Raw genomic sequence first — 22,591 nt, 5'->3', positions numbered from 1 at the left:
CTGGGTAGGCCATGAATAAAGAAAACTCCCACCCCAAAATACAATTTACTATTCAGAACTAAATTAATCCACTTTTTATGGACTCTAGATGGCGGGTCAATTTATCCTGGTCCCAACTTTGACTTCTACACGCTCCGGCCTTCGTCTCGCAGACATGATGGGCATTTTTCATTACGCTTTCCATCGGGGTAATTAACGCTGACGAGCACAGGGATGTATCCTGCCTCTTTATGCTTGTTTGCACAGCCATGAAGTGCTTCTCTTCCGAGAGGATCAACTGATGAAATACAAACGTAATACCTCTTGAAACGCCGGCGAAAAGTGAAAACATGACACTCGCTGGCAACTTCCACCGCCCTGCAAACTTTCAGTCAATTACACGGCTTCCCACGTTGCAAAGTAAGTGGGTGCAACAGCTGCAGAATAAACCTGCGAGCCCCTCCTGCAAGGCGAAGGGTTCCCCCGGCAGCTCCTGAGCAGCCGGCCCACTGCTTTCCTAGCCACTTCAGTAAAATGACTGCCCTGGGGATGCCTTTTCGACTTTATTGGATTGGACAGATCAAAGTACACAGAGATGGAAAAGGGGGAAATGACACACGACACATCTTGGGATCTAAGTCGTGTTTTGCAGTTTCATAAAATCATGTGTCTGTTTGTAAGGGTCACATCCTGCATGCGTGTTTATCTGATGCTGTATCTGAGTATTTCATCACGTGGAGGATTTGGATGCTGAATTTGACCATTTGCTGAGGCTAAGAGGAAAACAAATAAATGAACGGATTTTTTTTCATTTTACGTATGGAGCTTCATGATTAAAAAGCTGTGGAACACACAAATTATGAAAAAATGTAATATTATGGCAGCTGTGTCTAAATAAATAAGTAAGAAATAAATAAAACTTGTGCCGTATCTACTCAGATGTGCGTTGCTTTGGAAAGCAGTCTGCTTCATGAAATTGTAAAATTGTAAATAAATAAATAAATACTTGATGAAATTAGTGTAATTTTTCCTAATTAAAATTTTACGTATAGCCTAAATTTGAATGAGATTATATTTGTGTTTTTGAAAATTATTTTAAATATGCAAATGTTATTGTTATTTAGATATAATTATAAGCAATTTTATGCTAGAAATGTAAATTAACAATGTATCGTGTAAGTACGTTAACATTTTAGTTAACATTTTAAATTTATTTATAATTTTATGCAAAAACTAATTTTTTAAAAATAGAAATTTCTTTATTTGGGATTTTATATTTTTTTAAAAATTATTTAACACAGGGGATCAATAAAGGATGCATCTGTCTAAATGTAATTAACAACGTACTTGTATAATTTTATTGATATGTTGCTCTGTTTTTAAAGTTATTTTACCCTGGAAATGTAAAAAAAAACTGTGAATTTGTGTAATTTCATTGATATGTTCCTGCAATAAAAACTAGTTTAAAATAATCTTTAAAAAACAGAAATGTCATTGTTATTTTGATTTTTGTATGTATTTTTAAAGTTATTTTACACTAGAAATGTAAATTAACAGTACATTTGTGTAATTCCATTACTATTTTACTGTATTTAAAAAATAAGTAAAATTTTGTATGAAAAATAATTTTTAAACAAAATATTATTGCTATTTTTGATATATATAATTTTATGCAAGAAATTAAATGAATAATAAACTCGTATAATTTTATTGATATGTAACTGTATTTTTTAAAAGTTATTTTACACTAGAAATGTAAATTAACAGTATATTTGTCTAATTCTGTTGATATTTTACTGTATTTCAAAGAACACAGTTAGTATTTATGTAAATTTTTTAATTGTTACTTAGATGTATCTATTTTTAAAAATTATTTTATACTAGAAATGTAAATTAATTTAATTGCTATTACATGTTACTGTATTCGAAAGAAAGATGGATGGAAAATAAAGTGGAAGAAAGACCGATGTAGATGTTATTTTGACACAAACCTTCCACCTTATTTCAGTTTAATTATTTCTATTGTCAGTAATGTATTGTAATTTTATCTTATTGCTTCTCTAGCAGGCTGATTCTGTTTTCTGGACAACATCAGGTCAAATAATTTAACTTCATTTTATCTTAAACAATGCTGCAGACCACAAACTCTTCCCAGTAAGACTACCAAACTGAGAACAGCTTGAGGAACATACCAGAGAGTTCAAATCCTTCCAAACTCCGTAGATCCCGATCTGACGGAGCATCTGCAGAATAACCAGCCAGATCCACGAAGGCAAAACCCCACGACCCAAACAATCTGCTGCCAGCGCTCCAGACGAGTCTGCTGTCGACGCTCCGGATCAAAGACGACCTACACAATACTAGGCCAGTGGTTTTAACGCTGTAGCTGCTCAGTGAACGTAAATCTGACTATGTTTAAAAGAAACGTGAACATAATTTGAAGAGCCTGACAGCACTGAATTATTGTCATTTCCATGCACTGATATTGTTGTGGGTGGAATTCACTCGACTCCATATTGATTAAAGAGTCATATTTCACCATAAAATCTATTCAGAAGAGTCAATATTCAAACAGGGATCACATTCCTGAGACGCGCCGTAAATACTGATTAAAGATTCGTAGATTGGACTCCACTTCCTGTCTGCTGCTGCTTCCGTCTGTCTCTGGAAGACTGCCTGTTTGCAGATATTAACCGAATAATCTCTGATCTGAGGACTGGCAGTGGATTCCGTCCAAGTCTGGCTTTTCACTTTGAGAAGCAGCTATTGTTGAGTAATCTCCCGGATTAAACCCTCCAACTCCCTGCAGGTTTCGGGCGGATTCTTGGAGAGTCCTCACTTCGCCCCTCGATCTCAGCATGTAAAGATACACTTAATATCTATATCTATATTTACATTTTAACCTCTGCAGCTCCGGGTCATCTCTTAAAGAGACCCGTCAAACGTAATGCAGAGAGATTTAATTCATGCAATAAGCACCGACCGCTCTGGCGGAAAGGGACAAATTAAATGACTCTCTGAAATATCGCACTAAATGGACAAAAGCTGCTTCCTTTCTTTATTCATATTCATGAGCTGGCGAACAATTTGAATGAGTCTCGTAAGACTCAGAGACTAATTCAGACCCGTCCATTGTTGAGACATATACCGTTCATTTACAGGAAATCAGCAGAACAATTTCACTGCAGATCTGCCAACTTCTTTGTGTTTTATAAGAGATCAAACATTCCTACTGGAGCCGGCAGAGATCCAATTTCAGTTTCCTTCATGGTGTTTTAACGCTGGACCTTTTCATCAGGGTTTTTTTCAGTCGCTCAGAGGCCGGAGGTGGAGTTTTAAAGCAGCTGGAGTTTCAATTTTTGTCTCAGTGGCCACTCATCATCTGACTCAACCGTAATGAAGTGACGTCCTGCTGAGAACTCTGACTTACGACAGAGTGGATGGAGAATGACATCCACCTAGAAACACACTGTCCTCATTTCTACCGGCCGTGAAGCTCTGCACTGTTTGTTATCTCATGCAGGGAGGCTGAGGTGATTTTCAGGAATCAAACCAAAGCTTACAAAGTAAAGCTGTGTATTATTTAGCAAAAACAGCTGTAATATGTCAACTAAAACCATGCTAATACAACAAATCTGACCAGTCCATGGCTTTATTTGCCACACCTTTGATCAACAATTAAAAACTGCAACTAAAACAAGGAGATGCATTAAATTTTAATTTTACATTCTCATATTTTAAAATTAAAAAGATATTTGTACAACCATTATAATAAGTGTGTATGTACAAAATAAAATTGTAGGGTTAATTAGATCAACAGGTATTCAATCTTATGTTTAAGTCGACATGTAATTGAAATTGTTTTCAATTTGGAAATGAATTTTACCAGTCACTAGATGTTAAAAATATATTTAAATTTAAAAAATGGAAAATCATATGGTTATATTATTGTAGTATAGGACATAGTTTTTTAATGTTTCATTTATATTTTCCTTTAAATACATTTAATAATATATGAGGAGGTGTATTAAACTTAAATTTGAGAGTTTCACACACTAAATGAAGAGGAAATTATCATGAAATTACTTTTCATGTGGAAATTTGAAGTGATTAAATGTGATAAAAATGTGAAATTATATAGTTATTTAGATATAGTGGGGGTCTTTAACAGTATTTTGTTAGAACTAATGTGACATCTCCTTACTGGCTGGAGCCATTCAGTATTCCATCCATAATCTTTAAAATTGCTCAAAGGATGAGGTCATTTCTTAACACCTTATTTATTTATTTATTTATTTATTGCGATTGCTATGAGTCGACGCAGCAAGTTACATCTGGTGGTAAATTGATGTATAATTATTCATACCCTTCAACAGATTATAAATGATCCATTGCTCATTTAAAATGATGGATCGGTGACTTATATCTTTCCTCCCTATCTCGCCGTGATCGGACGCATCCATCAGGCGACTATTCTTTCGCCTGACATGCTGAAACTGTGATCTCTCATGGTGATCAAAACTCTTGCCATCCGTTACTTCTCTCCGTCTCCATAAATGACCAGTGAAGCATCGGTAAATCAAAGCTGAGGAGTAATAACTTGTGCCGCTTCTTTTATAAGGACTTCTGAACCTGTCTCGGCTGACGCATTTAAATGCACTTTATGTCCGGCGGCTTCTTCACTTGAGAGACATCGACAGCTGAACACACTACAGGCAGACCGATGGGTTTTGTTTTATAATAGATGCAGACAATGAATAAAAAGTGCCGTGATTGTCCAGAGACTGATTTAACTTTAAATATAAATCTTGTTTATTACAAATGTGGTATGTAGTCTATAGTTTAGATCCTTGTATTGCAGTTAACTTTGGAGATTTGAGAACTTAGTAAAGAGGAAAACAACCAATCAAACCACAAAACAATGCAAACAGGAGAAAAGAAAGCTGAACACTAATGGATAGAAGAAGATAGAAAACAGGTGATTGCAGTAGGATGTTTCTAAATAGCGTGAGCAGAATCAAAATCAAACTTTCTCAATGACTAGAGTTGTAACAGTTCCTGATTCCCAACTGTACTCAACAGCTGCTATAAACTCAGTAAAGAACGATGAACTGTAAGTTTTTAATCTGTCTTCCTCATGTTTTTAACTCAACATCCTTCCATTATTATCCAAGGAACCTTTATAACTGATGGTATTCAAGGAACTTTGCTTGCTTGTGCAAAAGCTGCAAACCGCTCTGCTTCCAAACCCTTCAGTTGTTGTACGCTTTCTGGGTGTAACTTCTTGTTTGCTTTAGACAATAATATCACAGTCCTGACATTCTCTACCTCTAAGGTCCTTCATTTTTCACTGCTGATTAATGTGAACCTTCATCAGTGGAGTGTTAAAGACTTTACCTTGAGCACAGTGGATCCCAGCTCCAGGCCCACCAGAACCGTTCTGTCCACCAGCTCCGCTATTCTGGGGTCGGCTACCTTCAGGGAGTCCTGGACCAGGTCGGTGACGTCCACTTGCCAGTCGGGCCCCAGCATGGTGATGACCTGGTCAGTGCCCTCCGTGGACGTGGTGTGGAACTGGGTCAGCACCTTGATCAGGGCCCGCTGGAACTGCAGGGTGCAGCCTCGACTCACCCGCCGCTCGTCGTCCTCGTCGTCGGCATCGCTGTCTCTGGTGCTCCTTGGACAGAGAGAGAAAAAGAAGACGTGTAAATTTCCATCCATCCATTATCTATACACCGCGCAGTCCTCATCCCAGGTGATTTAGGGCGAAGGCAGGTGACATCCTGGACAGGTCACCAGTCTATCACAAAGCTGAAAAAGCACACTCACATTCATACCTACAGACAATTTAGAATCACCAATTAACCTCAGCATGTTTTTGGACTGTGGGGTGAAGCCAGAGAAAATCCTGGGACAACATACAAAGTCCACACAGAAAGAGGAAACATGAACTGGGGATCTTCTAGCTACAAGGCAACAGTGCTAACCACTGGGCCACAAACGCACACTGTGGAAAAGACACGACTTATGGGGCGCAAAGCGGATATACTCTGTATATTTTTACTGCAACTCCCAACGAGCAGCGTTTAGGAAACATCTTTAAATTGTAGTGTATGTTGATAAGAAGATGTTCAGCGAGTGATGCCTTTTGTCTGTGATAAGGTCAGAGGTGCAACCAAGTTAAAAAGTTAGTGTGCCTCCAGACAGTTAAGAACCACCAAATAACTTCAGCATGTTCTGGAGTGTGGGAGGAAGCTGGAGAACCCGGAGAAAACCCAGGGAGAACACGTAAACTCTATGCAGAAAGAACTGAGGTCCAGGCCGGAATGTGAACCGGGGATCTTCGAGCTGTGAAGCAACAGTGCTAACCACCGAGTCACAGTGCAGCCCTTAGAACGCTCTAGATTAACTCTTTTCAAAATATTCTTTTGGTCAAACACCTGTCTGAGAATACTGCAACTACCAAGGAGCAGCGTTTAGGGAACATCAGTAAATTGGTGTCTGTCGATAAGAAGATGTTCAGCAAGTGATGTCTTTTGCTTGTGATAAGGTTGGAGATGCCACCAAATGAGATGGTTGGTTGCACCCATGCTACCAGTGAAAAAGTAGTAGTCCAGCCTCCAGACAATTTAGAATCACCAATTAACCTCAGCATGTTATTGAACTGTAGGGGAAAACCCAGGAAGTATATGCTAACTCCACACAGAGAGATCCTAGGTCCACGCTGGGACACAAACCAGGGCTCTTTGAGCTGCAACAAATTTAGAAAGTGAAAACCCATGAAACATTCCTCTATGTGGTGTCAAAAATGCAGCAGATGGAGCTCTACCCTTAACCACTGCATTTGCCAATTTTAGATAGCCGTGAAATTTCCTGCTAAAAAAAAACAAAGAAAAAAAAGAGAAAAGGTAATTGAGGTGGCGGCGTTTAAGAAGCTCAACACCAATCACCAATCATAACTTCTTTAAACGGAGCATCTGCCGCTGAATTATGCTCGGCGTCGTGTCATGATGCTGTGTCTCAATTTGTTCCTTCTGTTCTTAAGGGTCTCCACTCGCTTTATAATTTGACATCACAGCGCTGATGAGAAACTCGGCAGCACTCCACACATATCCGTCACATTATCTGTTCTGATGCAGTGACGATGAGGAAAAAGTCCTCAGAACCGGCGGGGAGGGAATGATAAGCACCACAAAGCGGAGTTTTGGACGGACGCCCTTCTTATTTCACAGGAGCCCTGGGCAGCGAGGTTAAACATGCCAGGTGCATCCCCCACTGAGCGCAATCTGCTCCACAACAAGATGCATGAGCTACCCAAGTTCCCTTCGAAGGCTTGACAATCTGCCAGTTCCCCCTTAAAAAGCTCTCCTCTGCTTAGTCTCTGCTTTGACTTAACTCTCCAGATGACTTGGGATTCAGGAGAGGCAGCCGGCTGTCAGCCACCGACAAAGTAACCATCCCACCCATTAAGTCGGGGAGCAGGTTCGATTATTAGGAAAAGCACTTCTGTCCCGAGGTCTCATAAATGCTTCCAGCAGACCTCCCTGAACAACAGGATGCATTGTTGCTTGTGCCTTCAGACCCGTCCCACCTACCAGGCTCCATTATTAATTCATCTTAGCGCTCCACCTCTGAACACCTCATCATTCCCACCTCGACTCTCTGACTAGACTTTGTACTGGCAGGTTGCATTACGTATATAAACCGACTCGCAGGTCTTTGGAGCCTCCTGCATGAAGAATTTCTCCAAGATATCGAACAAAACATTTTTCTGAATAATCGATACAACACTAACTTCACCTAAACAAGAACATTCATTGATTTGTGACTATGATCGGATGAATATGGTTCCTTGAAATGAATGAAAACATAAAAACTGTTCGCAGATAATCAGGGTTTTAATTCAATATTAAGGAATTTATTGACTTGACGAGTAAAAACTACAAAAATGGAGGATAAATGTTGGATTATAAAGGTCAAAGGTCAAAAATATAGCACACAGAAAAACAAAAACTGAAAATCTGGCAACAACGGTGGCAGGAAAAATATGCTAAAAAATGGTGTAATATTTTAACATTTCAAAAACTGTAAAACTGTGAAAATAATGGAAATATATGTGCAATAATGATGATTTTAATTCGAATATATATATATATATATATATATATATATATATATATATATATATATATATATATGTCCATCCATTCTCTATACACCGCTTTATCCTCACTAGGGTCGTGGGAGGTGCTGGAGCCTATCCCAGCTGACTCGGGCGAAGGCAGGGGACACCCTGGACAATGAGACAACCCCCAAAACAAGAATGAGTTTACAGGTGAAGGCCACTGACATTTTTTTCCTTCCTAATGTTTTCAGACTGTTTTTCACTAGTTTTGCATTTGGCTAGGGTCAGAGTCACTTCTGGTAACATGAGGCGATACCTGGACCCTACAGAGGTTCCACAGACAGTCAAACTCCTCCAGGATGGCACATCATTGCCAAAAGGTTTGCTGTGTCTCCCAGCACATTCTCAAGCACATGGAGGAGATTCCAGGAGACAGGCAGTTAGTCTAAGAGAGCTGGATAGGACAGTAGAAGGTCCTCAACCCATCAGCAGGACAGGTATCTGCTCCTTTGTACAAGGAGGAACAGGATGAGCACTGCAATAGCTCTACAAAATGACCTCCAGCAGACCACTGGTGTGAATGTCTCTGATCAAACAATCAGAAGGAGATGTAGTGAGAGTGGTCTGAGGGCCCAGCGTCCTCTAGTGCCCGCTGTGCTCTCTGACTGGCACCGTGGAGCTCGACTGGCATTTGTCATAGAACACAGGAATTGGCAGGTCCACCACTGGTGCCCTGTGCTTTTCACAGATGAGAGCAGGTTCACCCTGAGCGCATGTGACAGACATGAAAGGGTCTGGAGAAGCCGTGGAGAACGTTATGCTGCCTGTAACATTGTTCAGCATGACCGGTTTGGTGGTGGGTCAGTGATGGTGTGGGGAGGCATATCCATGGAGGGACGCACAGACCTCTACAGGCTGGACAACGGCATTCTGACTGCCATTAGGTATCAGGATGAAATCCTTTGACCCATTGTCAGACCCTACATTGGTGCAGTGGTCCTGGATTCCTTCTGGTGCACGACAATGGCCAGTCTTATGTGGTAAGAGAACTCATGCAGTTCCTGGAGGATGAAGGAACTGATACCATCAGCTGGCCCCCATGCTCACCTGACCTGAATCCAATAGAACACCTTTGGAACATTATGTTTTGTTCCATCCGACACCATCAGGTTGCTCCTCAGACTGTCCAGGAGCTCAGTGATGCCCTGGTCCAGTTCTGATAGGAGATACCCCAGGACACCATCTGTCGTCTCATTCAGAGCTTGTCCCGGCATCGTCAGTCATGTACAGCATACAAGCACATGGAGGCCATACAAACTACTGAATACCATTTTGAGTTGCTGCCAAGGAATTTCAGAAAGATGGACCAGCCTGCCACATCAGTTTTTCACTTTGATTTTGGGGTGTCTTGAATTTAGCCCTCCTGGGGGGTTGATAATTTTTATTCCCATCAAACAATGTGGCACTTTTCATTCCTAACACATTATCCAGTCCATATCAATACTAATAGCCACTTTGTATTTTCCCCACATTGAAATATGATGTATTTTCAAAGTGTTCCTTTAATTTTTTTGAGCAGTGTATTTCAAAAGTTTAAATGTCCTTCATTAAAATTTACAAAATGTAAAAACATTAACTATGGACAATTTCTGCACATCTATGAGACTGTAAATTTTCATTATTTGCAGTCTATTGTTGACACCCCAGATGCTGAAATATCACCTTTTATTAAAATATTTTTTCACACAAATTTGTAAACATACTAATTTTCAATGTGGACATTATGTACAGTATTTTTAATGCAGTATTTACTTCTTGAATGTCAATCGAATGGATATTATGTGTAATTAGCAAAAGGGGAAAAATCTGGAACAACAACAAAAATATTATTTTTTGCATTTTTCAAATCATCTTTCAAATACTAGCAAATATCTGTAAAATATAATATTTTTTTCAGTCAAAATGTAGAAAAAAATCAAGTCAAATCTTGTAAATGGACAAATTAACAATTCTTAAAGCACAGATTGTTTGATGTGGACATGATATATAGATTTGATCTGTTTTATTACAGTGATTTTTGAATAAAAAAAATCACTAACAATTCAGAAAAAATACCCTTGAGCTAAATAGTAGGGACAATAATAACTGACTTATACACATGCATCATTGTAAACATAGAAAATATGCATACATGTGTGTATTGATGATCTGTAGCATTATCTTTAAATGACGCTTCCATGTACATTATAAACAATTATATTGGAGGGAATTTTTGAGACTAATTAAAAGAATTATGATCACTAGCAGACAGTTATTAATTCAAAAGCTGCTTCTCCTTGCATGAGTTTACAGACTTCTAAAAAGTTGCACATCTGCTGCATGAAGATTTAAAATTCAGACAGTGGCTACAGAAACACCATAAAGAAAGTTGATATCACAGTGTAGCATGTATAATTCTGAGCGAGACTATAATATCTGATGCATTTTGATTCCGGCTAAAGAAGAAAAAATCAAAACAAGGAGCAGAAGAATATCAGCATTTATTATAAAAGCGGAAAATCGACCCTTGAACTGCTTTGTTTTACAAATAATTCAGGGTAATTTGAAGTGTAACGCCATCAATTTTACACAAGTTCTGTCGTATCTGTGGCTCGTTGTTAAAAAGAAAGAAGCACAAAAGCTGAGGATGACGTTGGGGTTGTCTGAGGTTGGGCTTCGAGATCCTGTGTTATAATCTAAAGGTTTAAATGGAGGGAAGGTCTAACAAAAGGATACGACCAGGTGCATTATGGGAGTTTGATTCATGCCAGGCAGTAAAAGTGAGAATATCTCAGCCTTTTAAAGACTCTGTAATGTTACAGTTTTTTTTCTTTATTTTTGTACACAAAAATATCAGTAATATTGAAAGAATACACTGTGAATTTACATGTATAATACAATATACCAATAAAAACAGTCCAACTGGCACCTGTAACTGTAAATACCTATAAAAATTCATGTTTAAAAATGAGAAAAATAGGTTTTGACTTATATGACTAACATTTACAAATTTGTTGTAAAAGTCAGAACATCTGCAATGTGACAGAATTTTTCCTTCTAATTTCACAGATATTTTTCTGTATTTTTAAAATATACAAAAACGTCAATAACATTAAAATAATATATAATAGACATTTAGAAATTTTATGACACAAAAAATTAAAATATATACACAAACCACTGCAATTTATGTATTCTAGGTATTTTACAAGTGTAAATATCCTTAATTAATCATGGAAAAGCCTACCAAAATGTACAATATGTAAAAATTACCTGCTGAAATACTGAAACGTTATTCTTTACACGTGAAGACATATCTATAATACAAGTTGACAGTGAACTGTCTAGCTGCCACCAGTAACTGAAGAACTATAAAATTTCATTTTTTGAAGAGAAAAATGAAAAGTTTAAAAGCTGTCATAAGAAAGAAAGTAAGCAGTAATCAATTTTCTGTGCAGAGATGAAAACAGTCACCTTTTAGCTGGGAAAAAAGACACCATCACAAAGAATACACTTAAAATGCAAAGAAGAGTTCTTACAAAATCCCTGACTGAACTCCATGCACAGTATCAATCAGAGGTGGAACAGCATCTCTCCATGTCTTACAGACAGTTTGTCAGAAGGCGGCCTTTTTATATCAGAGCCGAAGGCCAGAGATAGAGATACATGTGCATGTGTAGAACATGAGAATATCCGGCTGTTGGTGAGCAAACTTGCCAAGAGAGGGATGTTGAAGACGACCAGCATTTCAGAATTGGTGAGTTTGATTGTTTGTGACCCCAAAAACAAAGCATGTATGGATCGTGTATGTCCTACGTGCTGCTTTGACGAAGTACAATTTACTGAGACGGAATGCTCTGAGGTTTCTTGGGAACAATGGGAGCGGGTAACTTCAACAGATGGAGAAAAAAGCTTTGCAAATGTTTTAAAACAAACATACACAGGGACAACCGAGGACCTAAAAGTTTTGTTCCACAAAAAGCTCGAAAATTTAGCCATACATCAGTTCAATTGGATCCACCAATCAGAAGAGTTTCACAACCTCAAACAAACTCTCACACACTCTGAAGCAGTTCTGCACATTGACTTTTCAGAAAACTATGCGTGCAAGATGAGCACTGAAATACAAGCTTATCATTTTGGAGGGAGCAGAAAGCAGGCCACAATACACACTGCTGTCCTTTATACAGTCCATGGCACAAAATCATACGCAACACTGTCAGACAGCCTCCGCCATGATGAACGGGCAGTATGGGCACACCTAGAGCCCATATTGAAAGAGCTTCGGACAACCTACCCACAGATTACAGTCCTACATGTAATTAGTGACGGACCTGTTACACAGTACAGGAACAAAGCTAATTTTTATCTCCTTAGTACTCTGCCTTTTCTTTCTGGCTTCAAACATGTTACATGGAACTATTCAGAAAAGTCCCATGGAAAGGGTGCCCCAGATGGCATTGGTGTCGCTTTAAAAAGGGATGCAGATCTCTATGTTCATCGAGGGGGTGAACTACAGACTCCACTGGACCTGTACGAGATGCTGGCCAAAAAATCTGGGTCAACAATTACTCATTTCTGGATAAATGAAGAGAGTATCCAGAAATATGATCAGCTGATACCAAACAAATTGATCGCTGTGAAGGGAACCTTAAAAATCCACCAGGTTTTTTCTTCAGAAGCAGCTCAGATTTATCAGAGGGAGGTGTCATGCTTCTGCAAACATGCAGAAATGAAGACGTGCCTATGTTTCCAGCCTGTAAAAGTAGACTTGAAGTGCACCACTGAGGATCCCTTAAGTTCCCCTGAGCCAACAAAAGAGCAACCTCTTCAAGATCTGTGTGGCAAGTTTGTCATCGTGACCTATGATGAACTGCCTTATGTAGGCCAGGTCCTTCAGCTGGTCGGAGAGGAAGTTCAGGTTACCTCCATGCGCCAGTCAGGTGAAAAGAACTTGTTCATGTGGCCACAAACACCTGATATTATTTACTATTATAAGAAAGATGTTCTGTTTGTTATTGCAGAACCTGAGCGAGCAACCTCAGCTGGTCTAAGTTGAGTAGCACAGACTGGGCAAAGTTCAAAAGTGCTTGGGGTTAGAGAAATCCCTCTAGTAAACTGTTGCTATTAGTTAACTGTTAAATTGTTAAAGATGTAAAGAAATGTTTATGTTCCGTAAACCTTCATGAAATTTTACTATAGCAGAACCTGAGCAGGCAGCCTGGCTGGGCAAAGTTCAAAAATAGGAGGTCAGAGAAATCCCTCCAGGAAACTGTTACTGTTAATTAATTGTTAAAGTGTTAATTAAAAAATGTAAAATATGTGTAATATTCAGTAAACATTTATGAAACTTTAATAAAGTCTGTTTTTGATGTGATTTTTGTGCAGAATTTCATTGTTATTTAGTAATACAAGGTCGTTCTGTCATTTGGTGGAACCAATCATCATGTGGTGCGACTGATTATAGCAATAGCTACATCAAATTCAAAATAAAATATTTAATTTCTGTAGCTGAAACATTAATAAGTGATAATATGCTTAGATGAATTTCATTTTTTAGAACATTTTTATCAGTTTTAACTGATTTACAGGAAAAATAAGTCAATTAACCACACATAAGAAGGTGACTGTGACATTGTGGAACTAAAATATGAGATCATTGCAGAAAAAAACTGAAAAGAAAAACAAGCACTTTGTTTTTAAACACTTGACATTACTGAGAACTTGTGAAAAAAAACTATTAAGCATGTTGGGAAAATGTGTTAATTCTGAGATAAATCATGGTCGCACCACATGACATTATTTAAGGCCAAGGCCAATTCATCTATATGAAAAAACACTAAAATCACTTAATTTAAGAACCTAATATTAATTCATGTAAACACAACATTCTCAATGTTTGAACAGTTGCAATTGATACTCCTACTTTTTGAATTTAAAAATTGGCACATTGAAAAGCCTTATACATCACTGACCCACTTACATTTGCAGATTTGTTGTAAAAATCTGAATCTCCAGAATGTTTTCAATCTCAGTCTCTGTAACTGCACGCCCAGCTTAAAAAAAAGAGCAAAACTAACCCACAAGAGAGTAATTTAAAAGAAAATTTAAGCCTAAATTACCCCAAAACAGCCAACCTGACCAAAAGCAACAACTGTCACTTTAAAAAGTTGATATAAAAACCACTAAACTGGGAAAATGTAACCTGAAACCAGAGAAACGATGCAGTTTTCTGCTTTCTGCTCTGACTGTCAGCTTCAGGACGAGCAGTCGCTGCTGTACTTAAAAGGCAAGTGAGTTAACTCCACAGCAGCAGACACTTAGACGGAAAACTCGCTCACGCATTCGGTTAACGGCAGAGAAAACCCGAAGAGACACCACGACTGTCAGGGAGCTTCACGACTCTGCGCTCAGGTCAGTGAAAGTTTACCTTCCCGAGTCCGCACCTGAAAATAAGGTTGATATTTTCTTTCCTCCTCCAGAAGAATATTGTCTGTTCTTATCAGAGTCTCTGACACGAGCGTACAAGCTGAAGCTCCAGTGCACACGGCCTGCCCGCCCGATTACACTGCCTTTCCTTTTTTAGAGCATGTTGCTGGATAATGCAGCCAGTGAGCAATTCTGCTGCACTGTAGCCCCACTGCAGGCCAGAGACCTCGCCGCCTACCGAGGTCCACTGTGTGTCACTTTGCAGAGGTGAAGGAACGTAAAAGACTGCAGGAAAATACGAGTTAAGGAGGAGCAGGAGGTCGTGGAGGTAAGGACGGGAGGATTCAGAGCGAAAACACAGTAATTCAGGCTAATAACCCAGATTAGCATCGAGGTTTGGTGTTATACCGCAGGCTAATGAGCTGCGAGAGATCTTGCTTTCCATCTAACTTTCAGGTGTTATTTACCCGGCTTCATGAGCCCTTTTGTAAACATCATCTCATTCATTATCGCTTCATAACGTCTGCAAACAAACAAGACCAAGGTCAAGACGAATAAAGACCCGCTGCCAGTGCTACTGTTGGCAAAAATGATGCGATGGCTTGTAAACCTCGCTGCCTCATCCCGTCCTCTTCGCTGGTGTCTTGGCACCGGACTTGATGCCGGTTTCGTGGACGATTGTTGGCTCTGGTCTTGTTGGGCTCATGTCCAGGTCACAAAGATGTTTCAAAGTCTTGACGCTCGAGTAGAAGTCGGATCTCGAGTCCTAAACTTCCGGTTCAAGTCCAAATCAAGTTTACTGACAGTTAACTGTACACCGTAAAAAGAGCTGGTCATGTTATGGGGTTTTTCCTTTTAATTTCACAGATTGTTTTTCTGTATTTTTAAAAAATACAGAAAAATATTAAGTTTATTACAAGAATATTCTGTGAATTTACAGGTAATGTAATATAGAATTAAACACTATTACTATTATAAAAGTGTTCTTTTCATAAAAATCTACCTATTTAATAAATGAAATTGTTAAATTCAAGTTTGATACTGTAAATATTATTTATCTATCCATCTGTTAGTTTTGCAATTATATAAGATGTCTTTCTTTTAACAAACAAACCGAGGTAAAATTACACAATGCATGAGTGCTTTTTTATTAATTGTCACGATTTGTACCTAATTTTAGAGTAATGCACCATGTTTGACTTGGATTGGGATAGTTTCACACACTAAATGAAAAGAAAACTTTTGTGAAATTATTGTAAATTTGTCATCTTATGTACAAGTCTAATTTCTTGAAAAATTATCTTTCTGTCAAATATATATATTACATTATGTGTCATATACATGTTAAGCATGTAAATATCCCTCAATCATTAAAAATCAACAAACTTTAAATAAAAATTCCCACTACTTTACAGCATATTTTGGCAACTCAGATAACAGAATATTACAATAAAAACATATTTCTGTTTTTTTAAAATGTACAATATACCTACAATATAAGACAACATTAGTGACCTGTAGATGTAAATAACTTAGAGAAGGTTAAAAAATGCAAACATACAAACCCAAAATACATTCACACATCTGTTGTAGGATATAAAATATGTCATTTTAATTTATTGTTTGTAATCTATTCAAATTATCATCATATATTATATGAAATTTCATTGTATTAACACATCTAAATATTCTTTATTAATTAGTAAAGAATATTCAACTAAAAATGAAATACACCAGTTTGAAAATTTTCAAATATAACAAAAAATGATTATAGAAAATGATTGTGTTTTTAAGAAATACTTATTTTTTTGGTATTTTAGTGTATTTTTCGTCCCCTAGCTGCTGGAATATTAACTTTTTTAAACGCTTTTTTGTCAAATCTGTCCTTTATCCTTTAACTAATCAAAAATTTTCAAATGCATAAAATTAATTATGGAAAATTACTGTGTTTTTATTTATGATTTTTATTTTCTGTTATTTTAATGTATTTTTTTGGGTAACCTAGGTGCTGAAATATTACCCTTTTTAAAGAAAAATTCCTTTGTAAAATATGACTTTTAGATATTTAAAATTCATTGCTGAGTATGATCAACACAAAATACACCTGAGAAATTCAGAATCCCAGATCCAGATATGCATTATACTTCTCACAGGTAGTATGTCCGTTTTCTGAGGATATTTCAGTCATTCTTCGACAGGAGACATACTGGAGAAGTTGTGATTACATGGTCAGCATCTTAAAACCCTGGGGCTACCATTAGACGTGAAATGCTTCTTCCTGACAGGACCCACATGTGCCAGGATGTGAAACTTCATCTCCAAGGTCACGGATGACGTGTCAAGTTCCACTCTTAAGTCGGCGTGGACGAGAAGTCCTGGAGGCGCTCAGAAATATCTACAAGAACATCCATGGCAAAACGAAGCGAACCCAATGGAAAGCTCCAGAACGACTGAGTGGGTGGACGTTTTAGTTGCAAACACATCATCCACATAAAAAAAATGTATGAAATTTGCATTTAATGTGAGAAATATCTGAAAGTCCCATGTGACTGTATGCGAATTTATAATGTGTGGTGATAGACTCACCATTACGGGCTGGAAATGCAAACATCTGTTTTAAAGCTACATGACCTCAACCAACACCTCTGGGCTTTAAGATACCTAAAATAGTACCTCAAATTAAACTTTTAACTACTTTCTGATGCAAAAACACAGCATATTTCAGACTTAAACATCAGATTTGTGCCTCCCTGCTGGGATACTGTTCCAGCTATGCATCAGGCAACACAAAAACAAAACATGCTACGCTGCATAAATCAAAAGATGTGTCCGACACCGCCGACAGAAATATCACCGAAAACACACAAGCCCCTGCGGGAGGGCCATTCTAGCCGGCATCAGCAGCTTCAGTAGTCTGTACGCCATCAGGAACAAGAGGAGCCGCCTTTGTCGGCAGTTTCCTGATGCGGCAAAGAACTACGGGGAAAAGTAAAGAATATTACACACTCTCAGTAAATCCAAATGACAGCATGCAAGAAAGAAACACTTCACCTGCAGTGAAATGAATTCCTTTTGGCCCGGCAGCGTGGCAATCACAGCCGCTGAAAACGGCTCACAAGGGGTCTTTGATTACTGTTTTCATGACGGCAGAGAGGAGGTTGTATACATGGAAGAATTGTTAGGATCCACGCTTTACGGAAACAAACTTTGCAATTTGCTTGAAGAGTGAGCGAGGTGTACTCCTCCAAGGGCTGCTAGATTATATACGCTACTGTTTAAAAGTCTGGAGTCACTTAGAAATGTCTTTATTTTTGAAAGAAAAGCAGTTTTTTTTTGTTCAATGAAGATAACATTAAATTAATCAGAAATCCAGTCTAGACATTGTTCATGTGGTGAATGACTATTGTAGCTGGAAACAGCTGATTTTTAATGGAATATCTACATAAGGCCACAGAGGATACTTGAAGCAACCATCACTCCTGTGTTCTAATGCTACATTGTGTTAGCTAATGGTGTTGAAAGACTCATTGATGGTTAGAAAACCCTTGTGCAGTTTTGTTAGCACATGAATGAAAGTGTGAAAAACATTAAATTGCTTGGGTGACCCCAAACTGTTGAACTGTAGAGTAATTTTTTGTTTTATTTTGTTATTCTTGATGAATAAACTGTTTAGAATTTGCACACACACCTAAATAAATTGTCTTGGAAAAGTTTACCTTTATAATACAAAAAACATTTGTGGGATAAGGCAGAAATGTAGGACGGCCACAAACATGGACCAGTGGCACTGCCTTTTTTTTTTTGGCTGCCTGTAGCGTCAGTCAGGTTCTTCTTTCTCTTGATTCCCAAAGAATAAAACTTTGAGGATCAAAATTGACTTTAAAAAAATTAATAAAAAGACTGCATTCAACAATAAGAAGCAACTTATGGATGTGAAAAGGCATGTTAAAAGAGCATTTCCTGTTTCAGTGACAGACGTATGACACAAATATAGTCAAAAATGAGGAGGTCATCCCTCATATTATGATTTCAATGGCAACCCAGATTCTTCCTCGTTTACTTTGTTTTTCCCCTACAGGATGTGAAGATGCTTTAAGCAGCTGCTGAAGTAATTGCAGATGTTTTCTGCAGGACACATTTGTTCACAAATTATCCAAGAAAACCCTTTTGTTGAAATTGATGTTTTTGAAGGAGAATAATCCTAAACTGGTCTGTCTTTTTTGTCCTTGATCTTGAAATAGTGAATGACTTTAGGTGGCTGAATACGGTCGGCATCTCATTTTATATATGATTTTAATAAAAGATGAGTTGATTGGATGTTTTCAAGTTCAAAAGTATGTTTTGCATTTTGTAGTAAGTCATGCCAATTTGTCATGTGTATACTCTGCTGTTTAAAAGTTTGGGGACACCCAGACAATTTCCATTAGAACACAGGAGTGATGGTTGCTGGAAATGTTCCTCTGTACCCCTATGGAGATATTCCATTTAAAATCTGCCGTTTCCAGCTAGAATCGTCATTTACCACATTGACAATGTCTAGACTGGATTTCTGATCAATTTAATGTTATCTTCATTAAAAAATCTGCCTTTCTTTCAATAATAAGGACGTTTCTAGGGAGCCCCAAACTTTTGAACGGTGGTGTGCATCAATATCAACTATTGATATTCAGGGAATAACGAAGGGGAAATCAAGACAACAAGTTCCCACAAATCTGCTAAAACCACGTACAGTAGAACTCTTCATCTGCAGGATCCTACTTTAATAGGCTGCGGCTTCTGCAAAGAATGAATGAATGGTGCTTAAGTGGGCATTTAAGACACATTCTGCACGTCAAAATAATATACCATCTACGGCCCATTACGGCCCATTGGGGATCTTTGAAGAATGAGGCTGTGCAAGATGTTTTCTGAGCTACTCTAGGTCATTTAAAATACCTTCATTCCTCAAACAACTCCGTAAACACGCCATTTGTATTCAGGTTGGGTAGGAATGGAATTGGTCTACAGTGATGTACTCCAGCGGTGGCGACAGCAGCCACCCGTGAGAGTGTTAATGCTCCTATTAAACATTTGTTGTGGGGTTGTGGGCCTGTTTGTTACGGCTCCACGCATGACAAGAATGCGCCGATATTTTAATGAGCCCAGTTTCCGTAACCTCAGACCGCATTCTTCATTGGGGTCCCGACTCCCAACAACCTTAATCTCCCACTGGTGCCATTTTTCCCCCCTCCCCACCTCTGAAGATGCTATTTTTTTTTTTAAGGCTTCTAGGCAACAGCTCATTCCCTATTTTATTGCCTGCTGGATTCTGGGTATTGACAAAGCTCTTGTAACACTGACACCAAGGCCAGGCAATTGGCCTTGACTCCTCACAATGGCAAAGGATGTAAACAGGACACAAGAATAAGAGTCACTGTTATGTGGAAAACACAGTTGTGCATCAACAGCCATCATTTTGGGTCGTGACAAACAGCCCAAATTACTTTTTTGTTAGTCATTATCTACACAACAATTATTCATTCTCAAAAGCTTTCCGTGCGCAAAGTCAAATTAAGTCGGTGTCTCGGACTTGTTGTACAAAATGGGTTGGCGTGGGTACGACACAAAAAAAAGCAACCTTGTGGATCAATTTGCACTTGAGAGCTTCATTTCGCAGGGTGCATTTCTGCTGTGTACCTGAGCAAGAGCATCTAATTGGACCAAAACAAGCGACTGGCCGTAAAATCCCGGATAACAGAGAGGAGGCTGGGCTGTTTTTTAGTTTCTAATGTGTAAGGCGGCAGGGTTCCGTGCACTTTGGATAATGAGTCCTCTTGTAATCACGCGCCAAAATAAAGCACATAGAAATACACATTGTACTGCGTCGAAAGCTTTCCGGCTCTGTTCCTTTTCACCACGGGGTTCAGATAAGAAAAAATAAAATAAGCAAAGGGGTTTCAGAGTTCTTCCTCCAACTGCATTATTACCATGAAATATACAGTTCTGTAGAGTTTGTAACCGTGAAGGAAAAACTTTAAATTTGAGGAAAGTTCTCTGACATCACTGACAAATTCTGGAGACACAATAAATATGCTGCAATCAGATCCAACGCCACAAAAAACTCAAGCAATCAGCCAATCAGACAGGCTGTAAGCAACCAATCAGTGGACAGTAAGCACTAAACCTGGCTTTAACAGTATGTATAGTGTATGCATTAACTATGACGAACAGTTTGGTTTATAATTTTACAGTTTCTTATTTGTTTCTTTCCTCATTTGACTTCTTCAGTGCCCTTGCTAAACCCACACATCTCAGCAGTGAATGTAATGAGTGCCGTTCTGTTGTTACAGCTACAAAAACAAGACCCCAGCTTCATGAAAATGTAATTTCAATGTGGAAACTATGTAAATACTGACAGTTGGCTGCTTATACCGTGGATTTCTGTTGTTCCGCGTTTTCATCAACATGGATCTCGTGTTATTGATGTATGAGTTATGCATGAGGGTGGTTTAATAGATTTTATTAAAGATACCATGTGCATGCTATTCTTGTCATCACCAAAGAAATGCAAAATATCATACATTTCACTCACTTTGAGTCAAAGTTAGGGGGAAAAAAACATCAAACTGCACTAAAACCTAAACCTGTGTGGTGCTGAAAGCAGGCAGCAGCTGCTATTTTTAAATGACGTTTCCAATGATTCATACTCTTATTAACCCTCTGAACCCCAAAACCTGGTAGCAGTTTTGGAAGGCATATTGTTCTGATAATGTGGTCAAATTTTCAATATTTATTAGAGCCAGAAACAGCAAAAACAAATCAGGATCATCTGATTTTCTGACAGTCAAGGAACTATTCATACTTCACTAAAATCACTTTATCCTAGAATATAGAATTTGACATTTTGCCCATAAATTTAACGTTTGTTTTAACCCGATTCTGCAAAACAAAAAACAATTCCGAGCTCCTCAGTGCAACTGTGAAACCTTAAGTGACTCAGCTGCAACCAACAGTCACAAAACAACAATTCAAGTACTTTTTGGCCCTGAATTGGGCTGAACTACAAGCTGTGTTTACACAGAGCAGATAAGAGTTAGTAGGGAAATAAATTAAATGTGTAAGTAGTAAAATATACAGTGTAAGATGGTAAACATCCCACTGGATCTAAAACTGCATCTAAAAAAAAGAGCCAAATCAATTAAAAGAAATGTTAAAATTATAAATTTATGAAGGAAAATTTAAATACTCACTGAACACAGTTGGATAATAGACCCAAAAGTGCCAGGACCAATTCATACTATGCGGAGCCACCATGTTCATTTTCTTTAAAAATCAGTAACGCTTGTGAATGCTTGGAAAAATGCCATACAATCATTTTTCTTCTTTGTTTTTTAAGATTTATTTTTCATCACTACTGCTCCCTTTAATCTGCACATTTTTTATTATGATACAATGTTTATACATTATGTATAATATCTTTAATCTTTTTTTGCTAATTGCATTTTGAAATTTTGGTACGTTTATTTTGTACAAACACTACCGTTCAAAAGTTTGGGGTCACTCAGACAATTTCATGTTTTCCATGAAAATTCACACTTTTATTCATGTGCTAACATAACTGCAGGGTTTTCTAATCATTTATTAGCCTTTCATCACCATTAGCTAACACAATGTAGCATTAGAACACAGGAGTGATGGTTGCTGGAAATGTTCCTCTGTACCCCTATGGAGATAATCCGTTGAAAATCAACTGTTTCCAGCTACAATAGTCACATTAACAATGTCAAGGGGGATTTCTGATTAATTTAATGTTCTATAATATCTATCTATCTATCTATCTATCTATCTATCTACATAGTTCGATAACTGCATTTTCTTTTTTAACATTTTTGTAATTGTATATAATGTTTTTCTTTTTTTGACAATTGCATATTTGATATGTTAACTTTATATGCTTAAGTTCTTTTTGAGCACTGATGTGGACGGCAGTCAAATTTTGTTGTACAAAAGTATGATTGCAATGACAATACAGATTTATCT

At 37.9% G+C, this 22,591-nt stretch overlaps 1 protein-coding gene across 2 annotated transcripts in view; it reads right to left on the bottom strand.

Moving 5' to 3' along the window:
- tmem132e (transmembrane protein 132E) overlaps window positions 1-22,591 on the bottom strand; it is a 627,726-nt gene that overhangs the window by 34,225 nt on the left and 570,910 nt on the right. For both annotated transcript variants that reach the window (XM_051937379.1, XM_022189115.2), the window contains exon 7: window positions 5,377-5,656. In XM_051937379.1, coding sequence (XP_051793339.1) covers window positions 5,377-5,656 — 280 coding nt within the window. The remainder of the gene's footprint in view (window positions 1-5,376; window positions 5,657-22,591) is intronic.

Source organism: Acanthochromis polyacanthus, chromosome 17 (genome assembly GCF_021347895.1).
Source record: "Acanthochromis polyacanthus isolate Apoly-LR-REF ecotype Palm Island chromosome 17, KAUST_Apoly_ChrSc, whole genome shotgun sequence".
NCBI classification, from domain to species: domain Eukaryota; kingdom Metazoa; phylum Chordata; class Actinopteri; family Pomacentridae; genus Acanthochromis; species Acanthochromis polyacanthus.
Note: the sequence above shows the minus strand (reverse complement) of the source record. Positions and strands in the feature narration are given on the sequence as shown.